Source organism: Chlorocebus sabaeus, chromosome 27 (genome assembly GCF_047675955.1).
Source record: "Chlorocebus sabaeus isolate Y175 chromosome 27, mChlSab1.0.hap1, whole genome shotgun sequence".
NCBI lineage: Eukaryota > Metazoa > Chordata > Mammalia > Primates > Cercopithecidae > Chlorocebus > Chlorocebus sabaeus.
The window spans coordinates 42,552,992-42,567,110 of record NC_132930.1 but is presented as its reverse complement, the minus strand read 5'-3'; the positions used below and the strand labels follow the sequence as shown (position 1 = coordinate 42,567,110).

The 14,119-nt window shown below is 43.7% G+C and overlaps 1 protein-coding gene across 3 annotated transcripts in view; it reads left to right on the top strand.

Moving 5' to 3' along the window:
* The window catches only part of EVC2 (EvC ciliary complex subunit 2), a 148,398-nt gene that overhangs the window by 68,147 nt on the left and 66,132 nt on the right, over nucleotides 1-14,119 (top strand). For all 3 annotated transcript variants that reach the window (XM_008017936.3, XM_008017932.3, XM_073012516.1), the window contains 3 exons: nucleotides 1,670-1,994; nucleotides 10,499-10,738; nucleotides 13,807-13,982. In XM_008017936.3, the coding sequence (XP_008016127.3) occupies nucleotides 1,670-1,994; nucleotides 10,499-10,738; nucleotides 13,807-13,982 (741 nt within the window). The remainder of the gene's footprint in view (nucleotides 1-1,669; nucleotides 1,995-10,498; nucleotides 10,739-13,806; nucleotides 13,983-14,119) is intronic.

Below are 14,119 nucleotides of genomic sequence, written 5' to 3'. Positions count from 1 at the left end.
TAGAAGAATGGTCATTGAATAGTGCTGTATCACATGACAAAATATTTTGCAACCCTTATAAAGAAGCATTTAGTTTTTAAATACCACTGGAAGATACCTATAATAATGTTAATTGGAAAATAGCTATGTTAATTGGGAAAAAAAAGGATAAAATTGTACCTGCATGCATCTGTGTAAATAGTGGACATTTATGAAAAAATATGCATAGAAAAAAGACTGGAAGGAAATATGACAAAATGTCTTCATTAGTTTGAATTGAATCATGACCTTCTACTGTAAAGACATGCAGCACTATTTACAATAGCAAGGACTTGGAACCAACTCACATGCCCATCAATGATAAACTGGATAAAGAAAATGTGGCATATGTACACTATGGAATACTACACAGCCATAAAAAATAATGAGTTCATATACTTTGCAGGGCCATGGATGAAGCTGGAAACACTCATCCTCAGCAAACTAACACAGGAACAGAAAACCAAATACTGCAAGTTCTCACTCATAAGTGGGAGTTGAACAGTGAGAACATATGGACACAGGGAGGGGAACATCACACACCAGGACCTTTCAGGGGTGAGAGAAGGAAGAGCATTAAGACAAATAGCTAATGTATGAGGGGCTTAAAACCTTGATGACGGGTTGATAGGCGCAGCAAGTACCATGGCACATGTAAACCTATATAACAAACCTGCACGTTCAGCACATGTATCCTAGAACTTAAAGTAAAAATAATAAAATAACAAAATGCCTTCATTAGTTCTGTTTGAATGATGGATTCACAGTGAATGGAATCTTTTTCTATTTGTCTTTATTTTCCAGACTTATTTTTACCATGAACATAAATTAATTTTTTTCCTATGTAGCTTTTCTTAGCTTTATAGAGGTATGATTAACATATCATAAAATTCACACATTTTAAGAGTACAGTCTGATGTGTTACTGGAAGTATATACAGTTTTGCAACTACCACCAGTCAAGTTTCAGAACACTGTGACTCTGTGAACTGCCTCATACATATTTTCAAGTAGACTTTATTTTTAGAGCAGTTTTAGATTTACAAAAAAATTGAGAAGATAATACAGTTAATTCCCATATATCCTGCACCCAGGTTCCCCTGTTATTAACATTTTCTGTTATTATGTTACATTTGTTAAAATTAACAAACCAATGTTGATACGGTGTGATCATGTATCAGTTGTTATCAAAGTCCATGCTTTATTCAGATCTTCGTAGTTTTTAATCTAATGTCCTTTGTTCTGCTCTGGGATTCCATCCAGGATATGACATTATATGTAGTAGTCATGTCCATAAATTAATTTTTAATGGGAAGAAAAGTAAAATAAACTTTATTTTTAAATCCTCCAAATATATTAGCTATCCATTTTTCCCTTGGTTTCCTTGTCGTTGTTGACTTGTTACTTGTGGACAAAAACATGTCTTATACATTCCTTTTTGTACATCATGTGGCACCTTACAAATTTACTAAGTAAGAGTCAGTTAACAGCCTTCAATAATTGGGTGAAGCAGAAGTGAGAGGGAAAGGAGGAAAAGGAGGACAAAGAAAACCCTTGCCTCCACAGAATTTAAAACCTCAGAGCTTTGAAAGACCTTTGGTTTCTGTTGCAGTTTCATGTAATGGACTTCTTTTGGTTTTTGTGTTTGCTAGGTTGGAGATTGCAACCCTGAATCGGGCAGATGCAGATCTGGAGGCTTGTCGAACACAAATCAGCAAGGATATCATTGCCCTTCTACTGAAAAGTCTCACCAGCAGTGGCCACCTCTCACCCCAAGTAGAGAGAAAAATGAGTGATGTTTTCAAAAAGCAGTTTATGTTGCTGGAAAATGAAATACAAGAGGAGTACGATCGGAAGATGGTGGCATTGACAGCTGAATGTGACCTGGAAACAAGAAAGAAGATGGAAAACCAGTACCAGAGAGAGATGATGGCAATGGAGGAAGCAGAAGAGCTGCTGAAACGTGCTAGTGAGAGGGTAAGACAGGTCTGAAAGGAAGGCGTTCACTTCCCTTTCTCTCAGGGATTTGTCATTTATCCATCTACCCACTCATCTGTCCATTTGCCTCCTCCATCCATCTACCTGTCACCCATCCAACCATCCACCCATTCATCTATTCACCCTTTCATTCATTTATGCAACCATTCCCACCATCCATCCATCATCATCTATCCATCTACCCATCCACCCATTCACCCACTCATCCATCCACCCACTCATCCATTCATCTATGCACCTGTCCATCCATCCACCCACTCATTCACCCATCTGTCCATCTACACATCCATCTATCTGTTCATTTATCCACCTACTCATTTATCCATTCACCCTCCCATCCATGCCACCCATCACCCATCCAACCATCCATCTACCCATCCACTCATTCCCCATCCAGCCATCTACCCATCCACTCATCCATTTACCCATTCACCCATGCTTCCATCCATCTACCCATCCACCTGTCTGCCCATTATCACTCATCTACCCATCCATCTGTCCAGAATTCATTAGCAAAAATGTGTTGATTACTTACTGTCCGTCAGGCATTGGGTTAGGCAGTGAAGGTATAGGGAACAATGAGACATGGTTCTTCCTTTCAAGAAGTTCATAGTCTTATAAAAAAAAATCTATACACATAAAAAATGAGACTTTATTCAGTCGTATTATAATAGAGGTATGTTCACAGTGCTGTAGAATTAATGGGTAGAGAAGAAAGGCTTCATTCATAGCAGAGCACGTCTATAGAGGGCATGGTTCACAGAAAGTTGTGATGTCAGAGTGCATGTGTCCCCCTCTGGACTATAGCCTCTTAGATTACAGTTCTCTCCAGCACAGGCTCTAGAGTCAGAAAAACCTGGACTCACAGTCTAGTACATTCCTGCTCTGCTCCTGAAGGCCTTAATTAGGCACTACAAGTCTAATGGCAGCCACCTCTCAGGGTGGGTGGGAGAAGCAATGTAGGAAAAGCAGCTGCCCGGCACCTATGGGCTGCAGAAGGCTCTTAGCTCACAGTGCTCAGCTGGAGTTCTCATCACTCAGCCTTCCCAGGGCTGGCCCAGATTGCTCAGAAGTCAGCTCTTGTTTTTCCAAAAGTTGTGTCAGTTGCTGCCTTGAAAGAACTAGAGTTTTTCCTGAATGTACCAAATCAAACCTGATTTCTGTTTTCCTCTGTGAAAGAGATGGCTTATTCAGTTCATGTGACCTGAGCCTGCAAATCCTATTCTGAACATTTACTCCCCTAGGGAAGGCTTCCAACTACTTAAGAACAAGCTTCTGAACTCAGCTTCCCTTCCGCAGACTGTGGCCATCTACAGCTCTCTTGTTAACAGCTCGTGACTCACAGATGGTCATCTGTAGTCAGATGTGGGATGAGCAGTAAAGAAAAGGGGCGAGGTCCTCACTGTCCTGCCCGCATCTGCTCCCTTGCTCCTGGGGCCTCCCTTGCCTTCAGAACCATGTCATTTTAGGGTGTGGCTTGTGTACTCTTTGGCTGTCCTGTCCTAGTTTCCTGTGGCTCCCCTAATAAATGACCACAAATTTAGTGGCTTAAAACAACAGAAATGTATTCTGTTATATAATAGTTCTGGAGGCCAGAAGTCAAAATCTAGTTGTCAGTAGGATCCTTCCATGTTTGGTTCAGCTTCTGGTGGCTCCAGGTGTTCCTGGGTTGTAGCTGCATACTTGAATCTTTGCTCTGTCTTCCTGTGGCCTTTTCCTGGGTAACCCTCTCGTCTCCTGTCTCTTATAAGTACATTTGTCATTGAATTTAGGTCCCACCTAAATAATCCAGGATGATCTAATAAGACCCTTATTCCAAATAAGGTCCTGAGGTTAGGATCTAGACATACCTTTTTTAGGGGGTGGGGGTGTCACCATTCAGTCCACTGCAGCCTCCCTCGCCGACATTGCCCTCTGATGCTCTGTCTATGACTGTGCTGGTCAACATCACGCATCCTTGAGCCGGGCCCTTAGGAAGAATGTATTGAATGCACTGTTCGGTGATTCAGCCCCTAAATGATCCCATTATCTCTCTTTTGATTCCTTCCAGAATCTGTTACAATTTTTTTTGTTGTTGTTTTTTGAGATAGAGTCTCGCTCTGTCACCCAGACTGGAGTGCAGTGGTGCAGTCTTGGCTCACCGCAACCTCCACCTCCTGGGCTCAAGTGATTCTCTTGCCTCAGCCTCCTGAGTAGCTGGGATTGCAGGCGCCCGCCACCACGTCCAGCTAATTTTGGTATTTTTAGTAGAGACAGGGTTTCACCACATTGGCCACACTGGTCTCGAACTCCTGACCTCAGATGATCCGCCCACCTTGGCCTCCCAAAGTCCTGGAATTACAGGCATGAGCCACCATGCATGGCCAATTTTTTTTACCTTTAAAAATAATACATGCTTAACAAGGGAGGCCTGGACAGTACCTTAAGGCAGCAGTCAGCAAACAAGGACACACAAGCCCAATCTTGCCCAGCTTGTTTTTGTGTGGCCCACAAGTTGAGTATGTTTTTTACATTTTTAAAGAGTTTTAAAAATCAAACACACAAACAGAAAGAAGAATACGTAACAGAGACCTCAGATGGCAAAGTCTAAAGTATGGCTCCTTACAGAAAGCCTATCTGATTTCAGATCCAAAGCTGAAAAAGAAAAAGCCCTGGGGAAAAAAAAAAAAAAAAAGGGAAGCCCATCCCACCACTCAATGGCAGAGGATCATTCATTTGGCCCATTATTGAGTTCCTACTGTATACCCAACCCTGGAGATACAGGGATGGCTCAGGCCGCCTTCACAGCTGCCCTCAGGTGCCGGCATACATTTTAGCCTTTTGCTTTATCCATTTATTTTTACAAAGTAAGGATTATGCAGTTTGTGTAATTGTATATGTTTCTTGTTTTCACTTTACATCACAGTATACACATTTGCTGATTTTATTAAATACTCTTACAAAATATGATGTATAAAAATAACAGCTCATTCTTCCTTAGCATGCACAGTGTATCCGGCATTGTTCTAAGCACATCCCATTGACCATCTCTTTATTGTTCACAACAACTCAGTGAGGTAGGGACTGAGAGGATCTCACTTTGACAGGTGAGGAAACTGAGCTGGGGAAGGTTCACCAACCCGAGGCCAGTCAGCCGCATGTTCGGCAGCACGCCCCCAACCACGATGCACACTGCCCCCTCCTGCAGTGGAGGTTACATCCCTCTGCTGTGTGCCCCATGTGAACCCATCCTATGGGGCATCTAGAATGTTTCTAGTGCCTTTGCTGTCAAAAGACTGCCTGGGGCAATGCTTTTTTATGTGGAGAGCGTGAGGACAGGATGCTGGGACTGTGCCCTGCTCCCATCTGTCACACAGTCCCTCTCCTCCTCAGGGCTTCCTGACCCTGTATTCTCCATGACTTTTCGGCAGCCTCTCTCCCACCCACACCACCTTGCCCACCAGCGTGCAGTGGGTGGGCACCATCACTCTAGATTTCCTAGGTTACCCTGTTCAAAGACAAGCAGCCACCTTATTTGAACCAGTCTGTTTCCAGAAATAGTATCTGAGCTGCAGAATTTAATAGAACTAGTTTCCTTCCAGTCCATGCAAGTGGTTCCATCTCACAAAACCACAGACTACTTTATCCATCATATGTTATAGTCATCTTTAAATAAAATACATAAAAATATTTTGGATGTATTATTCCACCAAGAATTGGTTTTAAAAAAGAAAAGCAAAAGGAGCAGTATCAGCTTTCCTGAGTTAAGTTTAGTACACTGAGTAAAGTTTACACTGAGTAAAGTTTAGTACAATACTGAGTAAAGTACAGTCATCCCTCCCTCGATACCCAGGAAGCATTGGTTCCAGGACCCTCCCCACCGTCCCACCCCCATGGATACCAAAATCCACAAATTCTCGAGTATCTGTTATAAAATGGTGTCGAATTTACACATAATGTACACAAATGCTCCTGTATACTTTAAATCATCTCTATTACTTGTAATACTTAATGTGATATAAATGTTATGCAGTTATAAGTAGTTTATATAAGCACTGTATAAAAAATAGTACTGTGTTTTTTAGGGAATAACAATGAGAAAAAAAAAGTCTGTATATGTTCAATACACACAGAAATTTTTGACCTGCAGGTGGTTATATCCATGGGTGCAGAACCCACAGGTACAGAGAGCTGACTGTAATTAGTGGAGAGCTGAAATGTGTTCATATTATAATATTTAAATGCGTATATAATGCCTTATAGTTCTCAAAGCATTTCTCCATTGAGAAGCCCTGGGGAGAGTATTGGGGGATATAGGCACGGATGGCAGGAAGCTGGGGATTATTTCCTCACTCTTTTCCTCCAGTAGGCACATGGCCCCGTCACCCTGGGTCTCTTTTCCCCACCCTTAAAACAGGGATAATCATGAAGCCTGAGGTCTTAGAGGGCTGTTGTGAGAATAAGTAAGTTAATTCTCATATAGTACCTCAACCATTGCTCAGCACAGAGTCAACCCTGGACAAGGGTTTACTATGATTCGTAACTGAATGTAATTTTTAAAGATGCCCGTGGCATAGAACACAGAATGTGAACTCTTTCTACTTGAAGGTGGGCAAACCGAAGCCCGGAGGGGAAGTGACTGGCAATCCAGCTTCCTGCATCCGGTTCAGAGCTGGGTCCTTCCTCTGGGGTTCGTCTTTTCTACCCAGGCTCTCCCTGCTGCTTTTCTGCCACTTAAAGAGGAGGCCCAGCAGATGTCTTGTCCTGGGCTGCCTGAGGCTTTCTAACCCCTGTGTGAGTCTTTGTCCTAAAGGAAGAGATTCCTTCAGCACAAGAATTCTGACATTTTCACCGTTTCTGATTATTTGTTTTTATAAAATATTTTTACAATGTGCCTGTCTTGCTAAGTTGAATACGGGGAGTATGACAGCATAGTCAACGCTTTTGAGCGGGATTTCACTTTGTGATGCTGTAGAGTCAATATTATGCACAGCAGCTGCTCTAGCCAGCCTGATGCAGGCCTGTGCTTCTCACACTGGAACTTCTGTACCCTCCCTTCAGGTTTATCCCCCCGACTCCCTCCATGGGACACTCCCTCCATGGGACACTTGCTTTTCTAGGTGTTGGAAACCATAGGATACATGCACCTTACCTCCCTGAAGTCTGTTTTATTAAGAAGTTCAATAAGGTATTGGGGGTGAGTAATCATTACTTTCACATTCCTTTATAATGCACATTTGTGGCCAGGTGTGGTAATCCCAACACTTTGGGAGGCCGAGGTAGGTGGATTACCTGAGGTTAGGTGTTTGAGACCAGCCTGGCCAACATGGTGAAATCCTGTCTCTACTAAAAATACAACAATTAGCTGGGCATGGTGGTGGACGCCTGTAATCCCAGCCACTCGGGAAGCTGAGGCAAGAGAATCACTTGAACCCGGAGGGCGTAGGTTGCAGTGAGCCAAGATCACGGCACTTTCACTCCAGCCTGGGTGGAAGAGTGAGACTCTATCTCAAAAAAAAAAAAAAAAAAAAAAAAACACATTTGTTGACCATATTTAAAATATAAACTTTTATATAAGAAAACCCAGATTTCCAACTAAAGGATGAGAAGACTGAGCTGTGTTACATCCATATTCCTGCAGAGCCCTTTGGTGGACGGGATAGAGGCTGCCCCTACAGGCAGGGCTTGCTCTTTGCCCCAGTTCCCAGTACTTCCTAGTGCCTGTCACATCAGGCAGCCTCACTAGTTTGCAAACATGACCTCCCCTACTTGGCAGACCCGGGGGTGTGCCTCTCCTGCTTTAGGGCTTCGTTTTCTCATCTCTGCCACAGGAGGTCGAACTAGGTCAGGGGTAGAACTAGCATCTGCAAGGCTCGGAACTCCCATTCAGAGTGGGCATGAGAGTCCCGTCCACATGTATTTTAGAGAGTGTTTCACTATGGCACAAATACATTATTGCCTCATACTTTATTCTTCTGCAGACATATAATTCTAAAAAAAGGCCCCAAAGTTTTATTTTAGGATTTGTGTGTGTCTGCTTTTTATCTTGTCTGTGAGAAGCTAAATGGAAATTACCCCTTATTTCATTTCTATTAATTAGAATAAATTGAAGTTTGTGACTTGTCAAATTCTATACTGTCCAAAAAATGTCACTTTGATGGATGAACTGACATAACTAGGCACCAGCTAGTCGTTCGTAGTGGAATGCCCCTGCGGTGCCCAGACTCAGGGTCCTGACACCCTCCTGGTTGTTGGTGAATTGCATCCTTTGATTTAGATCAAGTCAGTGGTGAATACCATTTCTCTGTAATAGAGTGACTCATTTTGTCGAATGTAATCCTTTGTTATGAAATCAGCTTTTTAAAAAGACTGAATTGTTCTTTGGGGGGCAAGGCAAACCATTAGTATGGGCATGGGTCCTGACGGAGTTGCCAAGAGGATGCACATAAAAACCTTTGACTTCTAGCCTTGTGGCCCCTGCTGTCATCCACTAGGCTTTGCTGTGAGCACCCGCAGGGCAGGGGATGCCATGTGTTGGCCTTTGGATCTCTTTGGAAGGCTCCAAATAATGTTTCTCTTTCTGGCCCCGATTCTGAACAAATCAAACAGTAAGTAAAAGGAGCTGGAGAGACAGAGAAAGCTAGAGATCAGCATATCACCTTTATGAGCTTCTGTGAGTTATTGGAAGTGGAGGTGAGCAGGTCTGTGACTTGGGAAATTGGGGAGCAGGTAATGCTATTTACTGCAACCAGAGAGTTCCGGTGGGTGATAGAGCATTCCGACCTCGTTTAGCCTGAGGGAGCTCTGGCCCTTGCCCTCTGCACTGGTGCCCCTTCTGCCTTCCCTGGGCCTCTGCTCAGCCCAGCTACGGCATGATGCCACACCTGCCTGCTTCCCAAGGCCAGGCCTCTATTGGCCGTTTGGACATGTAAGCCTTTCCCTGCCTTTGCTTCACCGACAAGCTCCACTGTCACTGCCTGTGTAGTTTCAGAGCTTGGAACCTGGACGCTTGCTTTCAACACCCTTCCTCCCCTGCTGAGCATGAGTGAGAATTTGGGAAAACTCTTTCCTTCTCTGAGCTGTGTTTCTTCTCCTATAAAATGGAGGGTGTCCGTTTTCTATTCCTGTCTAACCAACCACACACATTGAGTAACATTGTCTCAGTGTCCATGGTCAGGAGTCCGGGCACAGCTTCACCGTGACCTATGCTCAGGGTGTTGCAGGCTGGCAATCAAGGTCTTGGCTGGGCTGCATTCTCCTCTGGAGCTTGGGGTCCTGGTCCAAGTTCATTCAAGCTGTTTGCAGAATTCACTTCTTTGTGGGTACAAGACTGAGGCCCTCAGCTCCTGGAAGTTTCCCTTCTACGTGGACAGTTTACAGCATGGCTGTTTGGTTCTTCAAAGCCATCAGGAGAGGGTCTCTGTCTTTAGGAAGGCTCCAGTGCTTTTAAGGAGTCAGGCCCACCCAGAAGAGTCTTCATTTTGATTAATTCAAAGTCAACTGATTAGTGACTTTAATTACATCATCAGTACACCCTCAGCTTTGCCATATAATGTAAACCAACCACAGGAGTGACTTAATCAGATTTATTCCCATGCTCAAAGGGAGGGAATTTATGTGGCGTGTGTACTGGGGACTGGGACTCAGGGTCCATTCTAGAATCCCGCCTACCCATGTGAAGTGAAGAACAGCTCCTCTGAGGGCATGAGTCTTACTGAGAAATTGCGGGGAGGCTGTATGCAAATGCATCAGGGGCTGAGTAGAGATAAGCTTCCTTTCTTTCCCCATGCAGGACCTCATAGTATGCAGGCATCCAAGTAGCCATTTCTTAATGCCTCTTTTGCTTCTCCTTACCCAAAGGATCTCCACTTGGGCCTAATTGCTGGTATTTTTCTCTTCAGCGAAGTTGAGAATGAAAGACAGGGGAAATAATCTTGTGAGCCTGACAGCATGATCCATTGATAGTGAAGAGATTTCTATTTAAAAAAAAAAAGATTTCCATTTTTTACAGGCTATTTTCTAGCAGTTTGATTTGCACATTTCCACCCCTGTAAATATTCTGCTTTAAGATTATTCTAGAAAACATTTAGATAACAGGGGAGGACAGGTTGGAACAGCATATTCCAGGGCTTAGTAACCTCATTATTGTCAGCTTGGTACTGTTTGTGTGTCTGTGTGCGCATTGTTTTTGCTGTGTGTGTATATGCTGTGTGTGCACATGTACTTGTGCCTTGTGTGTGTGCATGTTCTGTGTGTGCACATGTGTGCGTGTGCATATTGCATGTGTGTACATTGCATTACACATTGCGTGTGTGCATGTGCACAGATATGCGTGCGCATACTGCATGTGCATATGTATATATATGGTCATGCATATGTGCGTGCACCTGTGTGTTCATGTACACATTGTGTGTGCACATGTGCCTGTACACACTGCATTGCATGCACATGTAGGTGCATGTTCAGTGTGTCAGTTTCTCACACGCTCCCTCTCCTCTCTCCAGTCTGCTGTAGAGTGCAACAGCCTTCTGCGGACCCTCCATGGCCTGGAACAGGAGCACTTGAGGAAGTCTCTCGCTTTGCAGCAAGAAGAAGACTTTGCCAAAGCTCACAGACAGCTAGCTGTTTTCCAGAGAAACGAACTGCACCGTATTTTTTTTACCCAGATAAAAAGTGCTATTTTGAAAGGGGAATTGAAGCCAGAGGCGGCTAAAACGCTGCTGCAAAATTATTCTAAAATACAGGTAATGCCTCAAATCAGCCTGGCTGTGATGGAAAAGTAATTTTTCTTAATTGTTTCAGTAAGTGTCTCCTCTCTCAGAGTTCAGTCCTGCCTCTCCTTTGTACTGTGCACTAGTGAGCTTTCTCTTCTATTTCTTGGTGTGTGGGTTTCCAGTAAGCAAGGAAAATGGTGGCTTGGAGTACAGGTCTTGAACTCAGGCTAACCTGGATTCGAATTTCAGTTCCACCACTGGTTTACTGCGTGAACTTGAGCAAGTTACCTCACTTCTTTGAGTTTCCTCACCTATAAGATGAGTGTGATAGAATGCCCACACTCGCAACGGTGTGATGAAAATTTGATGAGCTGACTCATGGAAAGTTAGTGCTTGGCATAACATATGTTTAATGTAAATAGCAGTGGAAAATAAATATAGGCCGGGCTTGGTGGCTCCCAGCACTTTGGGAGGCCAAGATGGGAGGATTGCTTGATCCCAGGAGGTGGAGGCTGCAGTGAGCCATGATAGCACCACTGCGCTCCAGCCTGGGTGACAAAGCCAGACCCTGTCTCAAAATAAATACATACATACATATATATATATATGTGCATGTATGTGTGCATGTATCGATGTATATGTAGGGTTTAGTATCTGTGCCTGGATTTACTTGGAGGGATTTGTGTATTTTTGCATGTCAGCTTGAGTGTGAATGTTGTTAGTCCAACAGAATAATTCCTTAGGCAGTAGTGAAAATAGTCTATCTGAAACTGTGCACATCACTGTGGAATTTCTTATGAGGCCTGTGTGAGGTATTTTACATGCACAAGTGCATGCACACACAGGCACACAGAGTGACATCACTGCTTTACAAGAATGCACTTTGTTGTTTGGCTCCAGCACTATCCCTGGTGCTGACAGCTTGCTGTAGCTGATGGTAAGGGTGATTGTGAGCACACTCTTATTTTACTGTATGGAACTTTCTATCTCGAATGTCCGTAAGATGTTTGAGAAATGCAAATGTCATTGTTTAGACAGGCTGCCTCTTCCAGGTTTTGAGCCAACCTCCGTTTCTAAAACAGCAAGGGTACCTTTGAATAGTGCTGGAGGCCTTGGAGCAGCATCTGGCAGAGTCAGGTCCACAGGGATTGATTCGTTCCTCAGTCCAGTAATGTGTTCACAGTCATGAGTGCATCACTGTGGTTCTTGAGCAGTGCTTTTTCTGATGTAGTGGACAATGCTATCTCATTTTTATCTTTATATTTGAAAATCGTTCCAGAAAGTTCGCTTGCTGGTTAATTTTCCCACTGTGAAATTCCCTGTTTGTACTAGAAGGACAGACTCCACCCATAGCAGAATGAGCCACATCCACCTAGGGGGATTCAGGGCTTAACGACCAGGCTCTGTTACTCCATTGCTAAGACAGTGGCGAAAGATGAACTGGAACATCCAGAGGAGGTGCGGGCACAGGCGGCCGTCCCTGCATCTGTGAGCAGGTCCTCAGCATTCTCCCAACTACTGACAAAGACAAAGGCTGGCCCTGCCCATCCTCCAGGGACCTGCAGCCAGCACCAGGTGGAGTGCATGAGGACTATGACATTAGGGCCGTCCCAGGAGGAGACCTAGTAATGGTCACAAGCCTCCCACTCCCCGTAGGCACCCAGGACATAAAGAGAACGAGCTCCCCGCTCCATTTAATCTAGGTTTTTCCTAGATTTATATACACACATAAAGCACAAATTCTGTCATATTTGTAGCTTGGTATTCAGACATCATGGCATTACTTAGATATTTACAGAGTTGTTGTCATTTTACTCTCATGATGAGCAATGGCTGACTCTCAGTACCAGAGCGCTCAAGTTAAAAAGAATGCATGCTATTGTGAATGATATTATGACGGAAGAAGTAACTCCACAGGTGATAACAGTACTACCATACAAGCTTTTTTGACCAGAGCTATGAGAGTATTTAAGGATGCCAATTCTGAATTTCCTTACGACCCATCAACCAACACGCATGGATCCCATTCCGTGGAGAACAGGAACATTGCCACAACCTTCCTATTGTATGGATTCTGGTGCCAGTGGCTCTTAGGGAGATGCTAGTGTGTGTGAAGCCACACCTGACTGACCACGCAGCTTTTCAACGACTGGATGGTGCTAATTCCCAAGTGTCGAGATGTGGAGATGTTACAGCTCTTAAGTGGAAAGGAGAACGTCCATGCCGTCATATGTTCCCCGTTGAACAAAGCGTTGACACTTTTGGTTATCCATTGTATGGGTGATACTTCCACAGATGGAAAAAGGACAACCAAGCCAGTCCATAGAGTAGTTCTACTGATGTTCCTGGTCTAATTACTATGCCTCTGGTTAAAGTGGGATTTTTGGAAGCAGCCTATTATGATGTTGGAGCACAGGTCCTGGAATTAGACTGCTAAGTTCAAATCCCTGCTCAGCCTTTTGTCTGATGTGGACTCAGTTTCCTCATCTGTGAAATGGGAATAATAGTACTGTCTCCCTAGGTTAAGTTAGATGAGACATGAAACACTCTTGGCCCAGTGTTAGGTCCAGAGAACACACCTCACATTAGCTAGGTTATTACTCTCCTGTGTTTGGTTGGGTTTTGTTCATTTTGCAGGCTGAGGGAAAACCTTGCTTTCTTTGTGCCCACCCTGGTCTTATCTTCTCTGTGGTGGTGGGAGCTCCTTGGGGTTGGGCTGATGACCGACTTATCCCAGAACTTTAGCACGTCTTCCTGGTGCTCAGCACTTGTGGGAACTCCACAGGTGGGAGGGGTGTGTGCATGGATGAAGGATAAATGAATAAGTGAAATTTATGTTCTGCAGAGCAGTAAAGTTGTTTTGTTAACTCTTTACCATCTGGGTCTAGAATGCACCTTTTCAAAGCCTTCATTTCTTATTTGTGTGTAATTTTCTCATAAGCCTTTGTTATAGGCAGGGAAGTTAAAGGTGTTAATTCTCGTGTTTCTTTTCTTGTGTTTTTCTTATAAAAGGAAAAATAATATTTTAAATGTCTAGAAAGATTATGCTCTAAATTTTAATTAGGCATATTTTCTTGATTTTTTTTTTTTATTGACAGGAGAATATAGAAGAGTTAATGGACTTTTTCCAGGCTAGTAAGAGGTATCATCTAAGTAAAAGGTTTGGCCACAGGGAATATCTGGTTCAGAACCTCCAGTCGTCAGAGACCCGTGTGCAGGGCCTTCTGAGCACCGCTGCAGCCCAGCTGACTCACCTCATTCAGAAGCACGAGAGGTACCACCCAACACTGTCCCAACAGTGCAAACTGTCTTAGTCTGTTTTCTGCTGCTGTGACAGAATACCATAGACTGACTGGGTAATTTATAAATAGGAGAGATATATTTGGTTCACAGTTCTAGAGGCTGGGAAGT